The sequence below is a fragment of the Dermacentor silvarum genome, chromosome 1 (assembly GCF_013339745.2).
Source record: "Dermacentor silvarum isolate Dsil-2018 chromosome 1, BIME_Dsil_1.4, whole genome shotgun sequence".
In the NCBI taxonomy this organism is placed as follows: Eukaryota; Metazoa; Arthropoda; class Arachnida; order Ixodida; family Ixodidae; genus Dermacentor; species Dermacentor silvarum.
The window spans coordinates 130,910,465-130,928,286 of NC_051154.1; the positions used below are offsets into that span (position 1 = coordinate 130,910,465).

Here is a 17,822-nt window from a genome sequence, read left to right on the forward strand (position 1 = left end):
TAACTACGAGCTTATGGACCTGAAGGAACAGAGATTTTTAGTTGTATTGATTTTTGCGGCTTCGCTATCCAAAGTACAAACTTCACTCGGCGTAGAAGTTTAGCGAAGCGGTCAATGACTTCGCACACGTTGATGCCAACGTTTCTGTGGGCGTAGAGAAGTGCCAGCCTAACCATGCGTTCCTCAGACATTGTAGAGCGCAAGTAGTTTTTTAGTAATCTCAAGTCTGAAAATATTATTTCTGCGCTGGCAGTGGTCACTGGAAGGGCGACTACAATCTTCAGCAGTTTGTACATATTTACATAAAACCTGTAGTCGCAGTGAGAGAGGGCATCTATTCCAGTGCTAAAACATTTCTTTGATGTCATTGGCATCCTTGTTTAGGTACCTTGGACAAACAGTAAGCTGTTCGATTCCAGCAATATACGTCGTTTTGTCAGCAAGTACGGAGAAGCAGCCTGCAGTGTTTTCTTTTGCATCTAGCCTTTCTGTGATAATGTCACCAGCCAAAAATTTCTATAATTTGGTTTTGTACATCTGGGCTAAAATACGAGGCATTACTGGGGCAACTTTCCGAATGGTTTTTCAGATATGCATCACCACAATCAGCTCGCATGCAAAGAAGTGCTCTGAAAATATCAGTATTTTCAGCGGAGGCTTTGCTTAAATCCACAGGACCACTGTCTCTATGGCCACGGAGAGCCAGACCTTGTCGCCCTCAAAAAAGAACTGTCTCAATAATAGGCCGTTAACTTTCTTCTGTTTTCTCTTAATTTACTTTGCTTGCCCTGATCCAGCTGATCGATCACATTGGGCGCGCTTCCTGAATATGTTTGGAGAAAATTATCAGCTGCCAGGTGACAGTCACGGTGACATTTAGTATTTTAGTGTGTGTGGAAGATTTCCAGTGCGTGCTTCCACTTCTGGAACAGCTTGGACACGAGGGCTCCAGTGCGCGCAAGTTGGCCCAATTTTATACGAACATTAAACACACAAAATTCCGGAATTGAAAATCTAAAACACGCCTCTGGAAATGTCAGAGCACCTTTCGCGTCAAAAATTTGAGAACTTTATACCCATAAAGTTTCGGAATTGAAATCCATCCGCTCCGTAGATTCCGCGACCGCTGCGAGATGCCGCGACGCGCCCGCTCCCTATCGAAAAGCCCTTGAAAGTTTGTGCTTGGATGGGGCTCCTTGCGTTATGTGACTCCAGGTGCATGGGCGTTTCCACGAAATCCAGCCAGGGTTCGCAATGTTCGTTCGGAAATGTCTTTTCGAGCATGAAAAAGACATTGTAGATAAAATGCAGAATGATTGCTGGCGCCGGTGGTTGTTTTGGTCGGTGGTGCATGACACCACAAAAAAATTTCGGGGGGGGGGGGGGCTGAAATAAGCCCCCCCCCCCTGGCTACGCGCCTGGGCTCAACATGATTTTGTCATTCAGAAACAACGAATACACGAAAATGGCGCTGGCGCTCCAGCGGTACGCCCAAGGCACGGGGTTCATAGTGCCGTATCCACAGCGCCACCCCTCTTCTTCAATCCCCATAACCCACCTCCCGTTTCACCAGTTAGGTCACGATCTCTACCGAAGTAAAATAATTCATTCATTCATTCATTCATTCATTCATTCATTCATTCATTCATTCATTCATTCATTTCATCTGCTTCTGACAACGTATGGTGTCCCTTTATTTCGTGACCTATAATAGTGCTCAAGACTTTCAATTTTGCTTTCTTTTTCCTCGTTACAGCATGGAGACCGCAATTGCCATAGCAGTGGCCCCCAAAGTTTGCCCCGATTGTCCGTATGGACGCTTCCAGGAGCTGAAGAAGTTCTGGAAAGACACCGTAAGCGACTATGATGTGGAGAATTCTCTACTTGGAGCGCACACCTCCCGCGCATATACTCGAGATAGAACTACAGACAAAAAAGAAAAAAAAAGATGTACAAAACTTATTCACGAGCTATTCGCGTAGAACTTTACGGAGGTTAAGAAATCCAAGCTCACTATGTACTACATCGTGCGCAAGATGTTCGGGTATTTCTTTCCTTGCTTTTGTTCTCACTGTTGTCGTCGACATCGTCGTTACTGCTGTTGTGTTGACGAAAGCTGCGCACGATCGCCGCAGGATTCGTAACGCGCGCAGGAACCAAGAACCATCTTCGGCGACATCTGAAAAGCCATAAAAATGAGCTGAAAAGACGAAATTCATATCAACATATTACAAGCAGAGGAGATGAGCTCATGGAAGAAAAAGAAGTTGAAAAGAGGAGAGATGGGTCAGCGTTAATTAGGGGAAAAAAACTACTGTGTATCGCAAGACTTTGAGTTCAAAGCGCCGAAAACTGTCAGTGTTGCATCCAGCCTTTTCGGATTGTAACAGGTGACACGGTGCTTCTTCAGCCTCTACCTCGGAGACATTAGCTAACTCGCATGTAGAACACAAGCGAGCAAAGAAAACGGGGCAGTAACAGCGGGTGCTGAAATATTGGCGACGAGGCGTCTGTAACAGAATAGTGAAAGGAAATGCATACATGTACACGCGCTTGCATTCCATGTAACGGCGCTCGATGACAGACTGTTCCGCGTCGACAGGCAGCGAGAGAAAAAAATCGAAAAGAAAAAAAAAAGATAGAACAACGCGCTGTTCGGCTTTGTCTATTCTGAACCCGGATGTAGATGTATGCGAGCAGCTAGTTTCGGTGAAAAAACCCTTGGCCTCTAGCCTTGGCTGTAGAGATTCCTACAAAGATCCTTCTCTCGTTTATATGGCGTATTATAATATTTCAGTACGGACGTAGGGTGTTCCGATTCTGTACTCGCACATGATTTAAAATACAACGGGAGCTCTATGCAAATGAACTCAAATGTGTGCGTGCGTGCGCGCGCGTGTGTGTGTTTCCAATTGAAAAAAATTGAATGAATGAAAAACTTTATTTAGTGAGCGTTTTAGCGCACTTCCATCCAACGCATGCGCTGAAAAGCTCACTAAACAAAGTTTTTCATTCATTCATCCAATTTTTTGAATGCTTCTAATTTTCATTACTTTTCCTTTTATTATTTTGTCGATAAAATCTATGTAATGAGAAAAAACGTTCGGTCACCCATAATAGACCATTGACAAAACTTGTTTTAATGATTAGGGTGACCACGCACCATGCACGACCGAAGACGTGGGTTCTCGCAATATTCGTCTGTCTGTACCAGATGAGGTTGCTTATGCAATGTGTAAGCTCGTTACGTTCTTTATTGCTTCTCTCTTGAGTGTATGGCCGGTGAAGTAGCCAACTGAGGCCTCATTCGCAACTGTGCGTGCCTGGCACATGCGTGATTTTAATGCCGACCTGCTGGCGCAGTACGGCTACCCCATCCCGGAGGAGACTGAGGGAACCATGATCTATGTGAAAGTGCGGTTCCGAGAACCCCGCGAGCGCTGCTACGTGTACCCCATCCTGTGCGTGCGTCCCACGGAGCCACAGCCCTTGGCATGCCGCAACCCCTACGGCATCATAAGCGAGTTTCTGCAATGCGTCGAGCTCAAGATGAGCCATGTGTGCGGCCAGAAGTTCCAATTGGTGTCGTACAATTCGGCGTTCCCCACCTTGAAGCAGCGCTGGACGGCCAAGGACGCTCAGGTGGGTCTGCACTCGCAAGGCCCATAGAATTGGGTCGCCAGCAGAGGCCGCAAGCAGATAACCACGGCGCCTCATGGGGCGCTATACAGCGAGCGTTTGTCCTGTAGGGCTCCACCAGAAGTGAGGTCTTACATGCTGGTCGCATGGGTGTTTTATTTTATCGTTAACATGATTTTTTATTGCGATAGCAATTATATGGACACTCCAAAGCAGATTTCTGCCGTCGGCGTCGCCGTCGCCGTTGCCGTGAGGTTCCGTATGACGTCCGTGGAGATGAAATCGTCGCCGCGCGCCGAACGCTGTATGTGCGAGTGAAAGGGCACGAGGGACGCGCGCTTTCACGGGGAGTGAACGCACGGCGAAGAAAAAACGCGCGTTCTGCGCCGTGCTCCCTTAAGGGCTGCAGAAGTAAGCGTCTTTTTCCTTCTTTACAATCACCATATATGTAGAACAAACGCGCCTTCATCCGACGCGCGAAAGGCCGTGGCGGGGAAGGGGGGGGGGAGGGGGAGGGAATGGAGACGACGTTTAGCTGCGGCATCAAGTGCCTATTTATATCAGAGGCTCCGGCAACAGTCACCAACGCCGTACGCATTTTGTGCGAACGCGGGCAAAACGCCGACGGCGTCGACAACAGTTCTGCGTGTTGCCGGTGCTGCTGCATGTCCAAGGGTATACACCTGATAAAGCTACTATCATTACTCCGTATAGCTCTCTAATAATTTGCTATCGCAATTGATGCTTCGCCTTTCAGGTGAAACTGCGACAACTTTTTTTTTAAATCACCCGAGACGTTTTAGCGCAATTTATTTGTTTTCATCATGCACGAAGTTTTCATCATCAGACGGCTCCGACGTCCGTCCGTCCGTCCGTCCGTCCACGTTCTTTATTTCGGCACGAGAAAAAGCGTAGTTCAGACAACAGATCCAGCAACAGCAGAGAGGCCTGAGAGATCAAAATTGAGCATAGAAAGTTTTTATTGGAAAAAGGCAGCAGAAAATGTACCTAACAACACGACAGCAGGACCCGATGAAATCACAATACAGCTAATCAAGAACCTCGGTCCAGAAAGCAAGGCACTGCTGACTAATGCCATAGAGCAAGTGATTAGAACAAAGAAAATTCCCGTTGGATGGCGTGAAAGCAAGATGAACCTCATCCACAAAGGCAAAGGAGATAAGGATAAGACGAGCTCGTACAGGCCAGTTACAGTAACGTCGGTGATATATAGAATGGCAATGCAAGCCATAAAATTAGAACTGTCGAAGTGGGTAGAGAAAAACGATGTATTGGGGGAACTACAGAATGGGTTCAGGCCAGGCAGACGCTTAGAGGATAATATGTTTGTACTAAGTCAGTGCATAGATATTTCAGTAGCTCAGAAAAGACCTTTATCGATAGTATATATTAAAGGAGCTTATGACAACGTAGACAGTGAATTGTTGTGGGATATATTTCATCAGCGCGAAGGCAAAGATGACGATTTCGTGGAGCTGCTGAGGGAGATATATAGAGACAACCAAGTACAAGTGGTATGGGAAGGTCGAAAAGGTAATGAAATGGTGGGAATTCACCAAGGATTGAAGCAAGGATGCCCTCTGTCACCGTTCTTGTTCAGCTTTACGTTAAGGGTACAGAAAGACGACTGGAAAACAGCGAATTAGGTTTTGATTTATCCTACATGCGTAATGGACAAATGGTGCAACAGAAGGTCCCTGGACTGATGTACGCAGACGACATTGTGCTACTAGCGGACAATAAAAAGATTTACAGATACTTGCCAATATCTGTGGGAATGCAGTGACAAATCTAGGCCTTAAGTTTAGCACAGAGAAATCAGGAATTATGATCTTTAATGAAGAGACGAGTAACTTCGTGGTGTCAATTCAACAGCAAGTAATACCTATAGTGAAGCAATGTAAGTACCTCAGCGTACACATAAACGAAGCAAAGAATTACTCAAGCAACCACCACGATAATCTGAAAATAAAGGGGAAGCGGAATGCAGCAATAATGAAACACAGAACACTGTGGGGCCACAATAAGTATGAGGTGGTGCGTAGAATCTGAAAAGGAGTAGTGGTGCCAGCGCTAACATTCGCAAATGCCATTCTATGCTTAAAATCGGATATCTTGTCGGGTTTGGAAGTTAACCAAAGATCAGTAGGCCGTTTGGCTTTGGGAGCCCACGGTAATACCACAAATTAGGCAGTGCAGGGTGACATGGGTTGGGCCTCTTTTGAAGTCAGAGAAGCACAGAGCAAAATTAGTTTTGAAGAAAGGCTCAGGAACATGGATGAAAATAAATGGGCGGCTTAAGTGCACAAGTATCTGTACATGAAAAGCGTGGACACAGAATGGAAGAAGAGGTCAAGGAAGGTGGCAACCAAGTACAGGATAATCGAAACTGTAAATAGACAACAAGGAGTCATCAGAAAGAGAGAGAAATAGAGACCGTGAATTAGATGCAAAGAATGGAAACAAAAAGGACAATGGAGATTTACAAGAATGAGAAGAAGTTAGAAGGGAAAATCTGTACGATAACACAATGGGCAGTGCCTTCCTATTTGAGGCTTGAGCCGGTTGCCTAAGGACCAAAACATACCGGAGCAAATATTCGGAACTAGATGAGGCATGTGTATGCTGCAGTAAAGGTCCAAAGACCACTCAGCACATCCTAATGGAATGCGACGGGATCCACCCAGCGAGAACCGTAGGTAACGTGCAACTCCCAGAGGCGCTTGGATTTAAAGTGGAAGGAAACATCAACAGATCAGCCGTACAGATAAGCAAGAGACGATTAGAGTACTGGTGGAAAAAGAAAGCAGGGAAAAGATGGATACGACCTGATCTCTTAAAATCATAGGTAGCGGTACAAGGTAAATTTTTGGGGAAAAAAAGAAAAATAATAATGCGAGACAAAAATGCTAGATAAAGAACTTGTATAGTATACCTGATTTAATCAAGCAGGCTAGGTGACTATTTGTCGCCGTACCGTTTCAAAGGGGATGCCAATAAATCATCATCATCATCAACGTCGGCAGCGACGGCGGCTAGCAGCCACTGTAAGGGCGCTGCATGGAATGCGATCATCCGCGTGAGCAGCTTAATATGCAATAACAAAAAAAAAAAGAAAGCTTCGTAATATACTCGCTCATGCATGGCTACAACTGGCGATAGAGTAGCTATGCTAGCCCTTTCGTAATTGAAAGGCGCCAAGGTAATAATCCGATTGAGCGCGCGTCGATGGTAGAATTTGTAGCTTGCTTTAGCCGATTTACTCCCCGCTGACACCTTATCGAACGCAAAACAAGAAAATTCGCAGTGGTAACTCGGGAGCAAACATTTAATTTTGACACACTGTTTACGCAAACAACTCATTTTTGAAGAGTGGCTCACAATCCGTCCAAAACAAACCATTCTCAGTCATCGATGATGTTTTGCTACGCGATGCACCTGAGTTGGTGCTTTTTTCTCATGGAAAAAAAAATTGTTTAAATTGTTCACAAACAGTTCAAACAGAACGTTCTCAGCCTTATATTATTCTCTGCTTAGTACTGACGCGCCTGAGCTTCAGGTGCTCCTTCTTTTCATGGGAAGACGCTCTCTCTTTGTTGAGCTAGTGCTTTCGTGTAGCAATGCAAACGGTTGACCAAAAAGAATTTAGTTACCTGGTTGGTAAGGCTGGGGCCATGCGGCGCACAGCCCATTATGACGTCGTTTTTGTGCAGGCAGGAGACAAGTTCTTACGACCTGTCACTGTGCAGCACGTTGTAACTGAACCACGTCGAAAAAAGTGGTTTCAAGGGCGTCTATACAAATGAGAAGAGCTTCTCCGAAGGCGAAGGGTAATGAGGCCCCCATTGACGCAGAACTTGGTGAACATCGCCACCTGTTCGTTGGCTTCGCCGGCAGCAACAAGGAGCTCGTCAAAGCATTCCTTGCACACAGACTTCAGGATTATTTTGCGTGCAACATACCCTGTACGTCACGCAAAAGACTAGCCGCGAGTCGCTCATCTTTTCAGGGTAATCATGGTCGGGGAGCATTACTGATTCAAAAGGACAGACTGGTGGGCTAGTTTGTATGGCATTATTTTACACAGTAGCGCAGTAGCACACGCACGGCGAAAGAAACAGACGGCACACAGCGCTAATAACTGAGTTTTTGTCGCGTTAGGCGCCTGTGTCAGTTAAACGTGCTGGATTGATTTGTGTGTCTTCCTGCTCCCTTCCTTTTGTGCAATGATATACAGGGTGTTTCATTTTAGCTGCACCAAATTTTTAAACATTGCCTGTGGTAGATAGCACAGTTATAATCCTTGATCTAAACTAATCGATGAGGCGGCCATTACTTCCACGAGAAATCAAAACGCCTAATTGTGTAATTAACATAATTACGCTAGTCAACTTTTTAATTAATGATTTTACGGCACATCTTTCAATCTACGTATTATAGCCGCTGAGTTCGCAAGGCGTATCCACTTGGAACGGATTCTCAGGACTGAACCAGTTTCGAGATATTAATTTTTAAAGTGTCCGATGAACTGTATGGGCGTTCCAGTTAACTTTTTGAGGCAAACGCTGTTTTATGCATTGAAGCACTAAGTTAACTGGAACGCCCATGTATTTCGTCGGACACTTTGAAAATTAATATCTCGAAACTGGTGCAGTCCTGAGAATTCGTTGTAAGTGGATACGCCTTGCGAACTCAGCGGCTATAATTCGTAGATTGAAAGATGTGCAGTTAAACAACTAATTAAAAAGTTAATTAGTGTAAATATGTTAATTACTCAATTCGGTGTTTTTATTTCTCGTGGAAGTAATGGCCGCCTCATCGATTAGTTTAGATCAACAATTACAATTGTGCTATCTGCCACAGGCAATTTTTAAAATTTTGGTGCAGCTAAAATGAAACACCCTGTATATATATATATATATATATATATATATATATATATCTGCTCTCGTGCAATAAACACTCATGAGTTAGCGCTCTGTTCCGTCTGTTTATTTCGCCATCCGTATACTGCTGCGGTACTGTGTGAATAAATCATTGTGGACTTCTTTATCATGTGAGAAGCTTCTTCAACCTTCCTACTATCCAGCAGTGCACCCAGTTCATTGTTTGCATCCTCACTGCTGAGGCGAAATGTCAGATCGGACCCCTTCAGAGTTGCCACTGCTGGGAGCTTTGACCAAATCGTAGAAACTAACAGCGAAAATTGGGCAGCAGTACGATAGTAGCATCGAGGCACGAAACAATGTTTTCGCGCCATGAGTACACATATATACTTGCTGCAGCACAAAAAAATCGCAGTTTCACCCGAAAGGCGAAGCATCAATTGCGATAGCAACTTAGCAGAGAGCTATACAGAGTAATGGTAGTAGTTTTATCAGCTGTATAAACTTGGACATGCAGCAGCACCAGCAACGCGCAGAACTGTTGTCGACGCCGTCGCCGTTTTGCCCGCGTTCGCACCGAACGCGCGCGGCGTTGGTGACTGTTGCCAGGGCCTCTGGGGGCGGCGGCTCGGAGGTTTTCGACGAGATCGGAACGGGAAACTCGTCGAGCAACGTCGGAAGTCTTTACCACCTTCTCGCATAGCAACATTTTTATATAAATATGCATTTGGTGCCGCAGCTAAACGTCGCCTCCCCTCCCTCCCTCCCGTCCCCCCACGGTCTTTCGCGCGACGGAAGAAGTCGCGTTTGTTCTATATATATATATATATATATATATATATATATATATATATTATGGTGATTCTAAAGGAGGAAAGAGACGCTTAATTCTGCAGCCCTTCAGGGATCACGGCGCAGAACGCGCGTTTGTTCTCCGCCGTGCGTTCGCTCCCCGTGAAAGCGCGCGTCCCTCGCGCCCTTTCACTCGCACATACAGCGTCCGGCGCGCGGCGACGATTTCATCGCCGTTGACGTCATACGGAACCCCACGGCGACACCAAAAATCCTCTTTGAGTGTCCATATAATTGCTATCGCAGAAAAGAAACGAGCGCAACTGCCCACAGGTCAGGGCGGGCGGCGTCATTGTAGCAGCAGAGCCGGCGCGACTCGCATCGGGCGACGTGGTGATCATGATGATGATGATTTATTGGCATCTCCTTTGAAACGGGGCGGCGACAAATAGTCACCTAGCCTGCTTGATTTAATCAGGTATACTATACATGTGCTTTATCTAGTATTTTTGCATACCTCTCATTATTCTTTTTCTTTTTCAAAAATTTACCTTGTACCGCTACCTGTGCTTTTCATACCCGTCTCACACGGGCACCCACAAACTCTTTTAGGATAAGGGAGCGCGAAACTTCCTAAGGGAGTTGAACCTCAAGGAAGTTGTGGCAGTGTCACACGGCCAATAACAAGTTTTCATAAGAAGCCGCCAGAGGCGCTATCAGCGGCGTTTGATGTTTGTAGAATTACAAAAATGTAACTTCTAATTACGCTCCTAGCCATTATAATTAACGCTTCTTCCATAAAAATACTATTTATTATATTTGATGCGAAAAACATACACCTCCCTAAAAATCAAAGTGCACTCGCTAAACATAGCAGTGCTGACAGCGACGCTAGCCACCATGTGCTTCTCTGTGTTCCTTTGCGGCGTGGCGAGTATACTGAATTGCACTTGAACGTTTATTTATTTCAACAGAACTGTTTTGAAAAACACTCGACATTATTTTTAAAGCAAACCATAATTAAATTCTCAGCTTTACAACAACAAGCCTGGGCACGAGAGTACTCCCTTCAGCCGCTGAGGGAGATCGCCGATCTCCCTTGACCAAAAGCTCAAACTCCCTTTTGAGCGTGCTTTGACTACGACAACGTCTTAGTGCGATTGGTACACTTGGGAAAGACCTGCAGAGCACACATTTTTTTAGCCATACGCATTTATTCAATAAGGAGAGATACGAGTAAAAAATCACTGTGTGTAAATGTGTTCGAAAACACGAGAGGCCATGCCCTCTGCGTCCTTTGGTCGGCGTCTCCAAAGTTCGACCCTGACAGGTCTTTGACGCCGTTGTTCAGCTCTGCCTGGTACGTGGCCTCTCGACAAACAGCGCCACATGCGCCTCAGCTGTCTGTGTCCTCTTCAAAGTCAAAGGCGCCGCCATGGAACCAAAATTCAAATGCCAGTTCGACAGACCTTGGCGCAACGCCTCCCGTGCCGACGTACTCCTCGCTGTGGGCCGCTCGGCAATCCTCGAGGTGGTATAACTGCGCGCTATGGGCTGGGAGCCCTACGAAAGAAGAAAAGGAAGACGCGCAGTAGGTAGGAGCCACTCTTGGAGGAAAACAAAGAAACAACCAAACAAACGCGGGGGTTGCGGCGCACCATTTTGAAGCTTAGAAGACGCCTGCTGCTGCGAGGTCCAGGAATTGTAGCTACGCATCTTGATGCGAGACGAGCAGCAGCAGCAGCAGCGGGGAGAGCCAGCGCCGGCCTGGACATGGCGAACATGGCGCTGCCGAACGCGCCCGCCGAACGCGACCTTCTTCGGCATCATGGGTGTCGTGGCCGCGATCACGTTCAGCGCCTTGGGCATCGCGTACAGCACCGCCAAGCCCGGCATGGGCACCGGCGCCATGTCGATGAAGCATCCCGGGATCATTGCCCTTCCTGAAGTCAATCCTCTCAAGTAGCTTCCTCGTTGCCAACTAGCCGCGAATGTGCTGCGACTGTCGCCTAGAGAAAGCTCACAGAAGGACTACCGTAGCAGCACTTATTTTACCCTCGTGCGCAGGCTGCGGGCGCGCTATTATACTCTCGACACCAGGCGCCACCTCTCGGCGTGGACTGTGAGAATCGGCGGACTAGCCTGTGTTTCTATGTGCGTGGCGCTTGGTGGGGGGGGGGGGGGGGGGGGGGGGGTCGTTTTCAGCGTTGCCCTCTTTCCGCGATGGCGATGGTGCTGGCCCGCTATGGCGCAAGACAGGGGTAATTGGAGATCGCAGGGAGATGTCCTCGTCCTGCAGTGGACATAAATATAAGCCGATGATAATCATGGCGATATATATATATATATATATATAGTCTTTTTTATAGTATGTACATACATGCAGCTGGGTTTTATCACGCAATTCTGAAAGATATGACGCCGGCAATATCGAGGCGGCGATACCCTTCAGTATTTTTTTTTTTTTTTCGTTTTCACGTCCTCCCTGGCATACTTGAAGCTCCTATTGTAGTAGCGGCGACCCAACTGCAATTATAAGTTAGGTCACCACCTAACACCGAAGTGGGGCTGATTCAACGGAATCAGCACCACTTCGAAGTTATTTCGCGCGAAGAAAATGCCCACAGAATTCGCCATATTACTTATTGCACATGCGTGCGTTTTCGAATTGAACTAAATCCGTACTTTTCAAAAGGTAAACATGCAGCTGGCGAGTGGGTATACGCACATGGAACGTGAACCGTGTCTCATATGCCACGCTACTCTAGAAAAGAAATGTCTGTTATACAAGCTAGCACCTGATCGGAAGCGTCCGTTTTGATGTGGGGTTTCAGGGACATTTGACTTTTGAGCATGCTTTGACTACGACAACGTCTTGGTGCGATTGGTACACTTGGGAAAGACCTGCAGAGCACACATTTTTTTAGCCATACGCATTTATTCAATAAGGAGAGATACGAGTAAAAAATCACGAAATGTGTTCGAAAACACGAGAGGCCATGCCCTCTGCGTCCTTTGGTCGGCGTCTCCAAAGTTCGACCCTGACAGGTCTTTGACGCCGTTGTTCAGCTCTGCCTGGTACGTGGCCTCTCGACAAACAGCGCCACATGCGCCTCAGCTGTCTGTGTCCTCTTCAAAGTCAAAGGCGCCGCCATGGAACCAAAATTCAAATGCCAGTTCGACAGACCTTGGCGCAACGCCTCCCGTGCCGACGTACTCCTCGCTGTGGGCCGCTCGGCAATCCTCGAGGTGGTATAACTGCGCGCTATGGGCTGGGAGCCCTACGAAAGAAGAAAAGGAAGACGCAGTAGGTATGAGCCACTCTTGGAGGAAAACAAAGAAACAACCAAACAAACGCGGGGGTTGCGGCGCACCATTTTGAAGCTTAGAAGACGCCTGCTGCTGCGAGGTCCAGGAATTGTAGCTACGCACCTTGATGCGAGACGAGCAGTAGCAGCAGCGGGGAGAGCCAGCGCCGGCCTGGACATGGCGAACATGGCGCTGCCGAACGCGCCCGCCGAACGCGACCTTCTTCGGCATCATGGGTGTCGTGGCCGCGATCACATTCAGCGCCTTGGGCATCGCGTACAGCACCGCCAAGCCCGGCATGGGCACCAACGCCAAGTCGATGAAGCATCCCGGGATCATTGCCCTTGCTGAAGTCAATCCCCTCAAGTCGCTTCCTCGTTGTCAACTAGCCGCGAATGTGCTGCGACAGTCGCCTTGAGAAAGCTTACAGCAGGACTACAGTAGCAGCACTTATTTTACCCTCGTGCGCAGGCTGCGGGCGCGCTCCTATACTCTCGACACCAGGTGCCACCTCTCGGCGTGGACTGTGGGAATCGGCGGACTAGCTTGTGTTTCTTTGTGCGTGGCGCTTGGTGGGGGGGGGGGGGTAGTGTTGTTGATGCTCACGGTTTGAGAAGCTGGTTCTTTATTCTATGGTTTGAGTGAGTAGCAACGATGTACAAAAGCTACTTGTTAGGGCGGCATTGTGCCGTCGTCGGCATTCTTGACAGGAATGTGGCGAGCGCCAATTTTTTAAACATTCCGATCAGTGTTACACTCTTTGCAACACTTGAAGGCGAAAGCCTGTTGCAAATTTAGTCATGCATGGAGTTATACATTAAGTTACACATTAGGTTATACATTACCAAATGATAGGCTTTCGCTGCATGTAAAACCCCGTGTCACGCATACCCGCATATCCCGGACTTGGGTATGGAGGTATGCGCCAGACGTGATCGGGTATATGCATTTCCATAGGACCACGTGACATTTCTTTTTTTTTTTTTTTGCCATCCGTGGTGACGCCGGGTTTTCGACAAGCCCATTGCCAACGCTTTAAAAAACACCTCCGCATGAGACACATAAAAGTTTCGCCATAATAACTGCTGGTGGTTTACGTGCCAAAGCCACGATGTGATTATGATGCACGCCGTAGTGGACGATTCCGGAATTTTCGACCACCTGTGGTTTCTTAACGTGCACTGACATCGCACAGTACACGGGCTTCCAGCATTTCGCCCACATTGAAATGCGACTGCCGCGGCCACGATCGAATCCGCGTTGTTCGCGTCAGCTGCAGCCGAACACCGTAACCACTGCACCAACGCGGCAGCGCCGAGCGATGAGTTTGCAAGAAATGAAACGCTAGGAAACCAGATCATGATTATTTTTGCGTGGCAGAAGGGCTCCGCAAGTTCAAGCAAGCGCGCTTTGGTCATGTATCGCGTAGCCAACGATCGAGGCTATTACAAAATATAGAGAAGCTTTCAGAGGCTGTTCAAAAGAAAACAAACAGTGCTTCGCGGCAATATTGCTAGTTTCATCACATCATTCACTCAGTAACCTTACACGAGGTGCAAAACGCATTTCGAAAACCGCTACCCTGTTTGGATAAGTTTGTCGAGGTACGAATGAAATCTAGTTTTATACCTTGTTTTACTTTTGTCAGCAACTATAAAGCTTCACCACAACACGATGTCATGTCACCTCAAAGGCTCATTGACAGCGCGCAGCGACGTTACATGCAGCTGTAAGATGCTATTGGCACTAATTATCTTGCACCATGGCTGGCACTTGCTAGAACACTTAATCTAACAAAATATATCGCTCTACGACGCACGGAAACCAATGCATACGTCTTCCGCAAACGAAAATGCGTCGCCCTCGTCGCGACCACGATACCGCGAAACTTAAGAAGAGTCAAGCGTGCCCTCGGTCCGACGCGTGTTCTACTGCGTTCACCATGCGTACATAATGCAAAAGTGAAATGAGCAGGCACTTAACAATTTTAAGAGTCAACGGTCTGCTTGAAGAACAATTCATTGCCACCGCTCCTGCTTCCGCCAGTGCAGAGATTCGCGGTGCTCGCAGTTCACAGCCATGATGATGATGATGATGATTTATTGGCATCCCGTTTGAAACGGGGCGGCGACAAATAGTCACCTAGCCTGCTTGATTTAATCAGGTGTTCTTTAACTAGCAATTTTGTATGCCTCCTATTGTTCTTTTTCTTTTTTCAAAAATTTACCTTGTACCGCTACCTATGATTTTAAGAGATCAGGTCGTATCCATCTTTTCCCTGCTTTTTTTCCACCAGTACTCTAATCGTCTCTTGCTTATCTCTACGGCTGATCTGTTTATGTTTCCTTCCACTTTAAACCCAAGCGCTTCTGGGAGTTGCACGTTACCTACGGTTCTCGCTGGATAGATCCCGTCGCATTCCATTAGGATTTGCTGAGTGGTCCCTGCATCTTTACTGCAGCATACACACGCCTCATCTTGTTCCGAATATTTGCTCCGGTATGTTTTGGTCCTTAGGCAACCGGCTCGAGCCTCAAATAGCAAGACACTGCCCTTTGTGTGATCGTAGAGATTTTCCCTTCTAATTTCTTTCTTCTCATTCTTGTAAATCTCTATTGTCCTTTTTGTTTCCATTGGGTCAACGTGTCAACGACAGCGTGCGCCCCCTGGCGGCTCCCTACCAGCGGCTTCAATGCGCCCCGTAGGCGCTGCGTGCCGCTCGTCACACTTCCCCATTAAAGTCCCTTTATTCCCCATTCTAGCCACTGTAATGTGGCGACGGCGACTGCGCACGTGACCTGCGCTTCTGTGGTTATAACGTCACGCGCGTCGGAGGTGCCCGCGCGGCTGCAGCAGCGGTTGCGGCAGATGCATGGGAGATGCGGTAACCGCGGCGACGCTTGTGTCGGCGTAGTGTGGTGCCGTATGAAAAAAAAAAAAAAATGCAAGATTTACTAATCTATGCAGCATAAACAGTTGCGCTGGTAATCCGTCCCCATATGAATGTTGCGAACCCACGAATTTATTTAGCCATTCGGTATGCGCCACTTGGGGTATGCGCGTTCTTGGCCAATTCTCTAGAATAGGTATGTCCCACGGTAACGCATGAGGTACACAATCCCTAAATGTTGCTGTATTCTTCTTTCTGGGGTTTCACGTGCCAAAACCAGTTCTGATTATGAGGCACGCCGTAGTAGAGGGCTCCGGATTAATTTTGACCACCTGGGGTTCTTTAACGTGCACTACAACGCAAGTACACGGGCGTTTTTGCATTTCGCCTCCGTCGAAATGTGGCCGCCGTGGCCGGGATTCGATCCCGCGATCTCGTGCTCAGCAGCGCAACGTCTTATAGCTGACTGAGCCACCGCGGCGGGTGGTGCCGCAGCGTACAAGGGCCTTAGACGGTCAGCGCGAGCAAGGACAATGCACTGAAAAATCACCGTTGGACTCTGTCATCAAAGTGATGCTGCGTCCAATCATCGACGTCCTGCAGCTGCTACTGAGTGGTTTATATACGCCAGTGGCGCTAACAGCTGCAAAAATTATGCAAGCTATAGACAGTCTTCTAGCTACACTGTAGTAGCCTCTACCTCTGCCAGCGAAGGTGACTGTGCTGTTATGGGAAGTGTGCACGTACGCGTAGCACAGAAACAGTATGCTTTGCAGCCCTCATCATCGTGTTAACCATACCAACGTCCTCCTTCCTCTTCACGTCCTATTTGTTAACACCTTCCCCAGCGCGGAGTAGCAGGCTAGAGGCACTTCACTGAGGCCGACCTCTCCACCTTTCTGCCATTAAAACGTCTCTCTCTCTCCGCGGCGGAGGAAAATGTCGTACTTCACTTTGCATACGTACACCTTTCAGCGCTAAATTGTACGCATATCCGTTAGCTGTAAAGCATTTAATCAACCGCTTTACTTAAGGTTCGCTTCACATAGATTCCAATCTGCCTTAAGTTTACTTTTGTAACGAGGCGCTTCCGTTTTACGACAGCGCGGTGGACTCGGTTAATTAATTTTGATAATGACTGGATTAAGCGATGAAATTCGATGATGATATTATGAATTAAGTGCGATTTCCAAGATTTAAGGAAACTGGGGGTGCATTAAGATGCGACTGCCTCCAAATAATCTATATAAACTGCCCCTTAAGATAATAAAAAAGTAAATTAACAAATGTTTGTTAATGTTTGTCAAGTCTTCTGAAACACGTTATTAGCGGCAAAGTATTTCCTATCCGCCTCGCAACTCTTCTGCAAAAACACCACATTCACTATGCTCACAGCGTTTTTATAATACATCTATAGAGTCTAAAGCAAGAACACATCCCGTAAGCAATGTGCAAACGGTGTTAATCTAAGCATATTAATACGTAAAACTCATGATTTTTGCTTTGTAAGGAAGTGAACGTGCAACTTGTTGCAACGAACTGCATCATCTGACAGTATATTTGACAACTTCACAATTACCTCACGCTCTTAAAATTTGCAAAGTGGTTTCAACTAATTAGTCCACTATGTTCACTAGAGAATATACTTGTCATACAGTCAAGGGAACACCCAAGCATATGACAATGGCCTTTTTTTTTTACTTGCTACCTTTTCTACATACTGCTCAGGCTGCATGCCTGCATCAGATTTTTAGATGCACTTTACTGCCAAAGCTTTTAGAACACGGGAACAGTGAAAAACTTTCAGCCAGAGCACACATCCTGAAACTGAAAAGTTATATATCTAGGCTGCTATTGTGCTCCAAAAACTATCTGCAGCCAGCCAGATATGCACCTGCTTAGCATTCAACAGATTAACACTGCTAATTACAGTCTTTCTGGTTCCAGTTTGACACGCTCAGCAAGGTGAACTCAGTTGTGCTGCTTGCTTGGTTGCGCCACAGCAACATTCCTTGCAACGTCAAGACCAAGAAGAGCGACATCCTCTTCAAGATAATTCAGCATGCTGCATCAGGGTGACAGCAGCAAGGTTACCGGCACAAGCTTTTTTTTCTCATGCTGCAAAAGGGTGACAGCATCAAGGTTACCGGAGGAAGCTCTCTTTTCTCATGCTGCAAAAGGTTGATAGCAGCAAGGTTACCGGAACAAGCTTTTTTTTTCTCATGCTGCAATAGGGTGACAGCAGCAAGGTTACTGGAAGCTTTTTTTTCTCACGCTACAAAAGG

At 47.0% G+C, this 17,822-nt stretch overlaps 4 protein-coding genes across 18 annotated transcripts in view; 1 reads left to right on the forward strand and 3 right to left on the reverse strand.

The window, feature by feature from the left end:
* The window catches only part of LOC119459201 (uncharacterized protein C18orf63-like), a 158,237-nt gene extending 154,568 nt beyond the window's left edge, over positions 1–3,669 (forward strand). The window contains exons 7-8 of the mRNA XM_037721053.2: positions 1,757–1,853; positions 3,364–3,669. Of these exons, the coding sequence (XP_037576981.2) occupies positions 1,757–1,853; positions 3,364–3,669 (403 nt within the window). The remainder of the gene's footprint in view (positions 1–1,756; positions 1,854–3,363) is intronic.
* Positions 1–17,822, reverse strand: part of LOC119436033 (transmembrane protein 170A) — a 111,903-nt gene that overhangs the window by 47,045 nt on the left and 47,036 nt on the right. The window lies entirely within an intron of this gene.
* The window catches only part of LOC119450390 (uncharacterized), a 171,382-nt gene continuing 164,181 nt past the window's right edge, over positions 10,622–17,822 (reverse strand). The window contains exons 1-3 of one of the 2 annotated variants that reach the window (XM_037713830.2): positions 13,084–13,158; positions 10,997–11,383; positions 10,622–10,901 (exon numbers count right to left, since the gene is read on the reverse strand). In XM_037713830.2, coding sequence (XP_037569758.1) covers positions 10,735–10,901; positions 10,997–11,273 — 444 coding nt within the window. In that variant the 5' untranslated portion in view covers positions 11,274–11,383; positions 13,084–13,158 and the 3' untranslated portion in view covers positions 10,622–10,734. Of the gene's footprint in view, positions 10,902–10,996; positions 11,384–13,083; positions 13,159–17,822 lie in introns of those variants that run through there. The other variant, XM_049655306.1, reaches the window with a different exon arrangement.
* Positions 12,002–17,822, reverse strand: part of LOC119450400 (uncharacterized) — a 169,982-nt gene continuing 164,161 nt past the window's right edge. The window contains exons 2-3 of one of the 4 annotated variants that reach the window (XM_049655320.1): positions 12,713–12,866; positions 12,002–12,619 (exon numbers count right to left, since the gene is read on the reverse strand). In XM_049655320.1, the coding sequence (XP_049511277.1) occupies positions 12,453–12,619; positions 12,713–12,866 (321 nt within the window). In that variant the 3' untranslated portion in view covers positions 12,002–12,452. Of the gene's footprint in view, positions 12,620–12,712; positions 13,114–17,822 lie in introns of those variants that run through there. The other 3 variants (XM_037713848.2, XM_037713839.2, XM_049655332.1) reach the window with 3 other exon arrangements.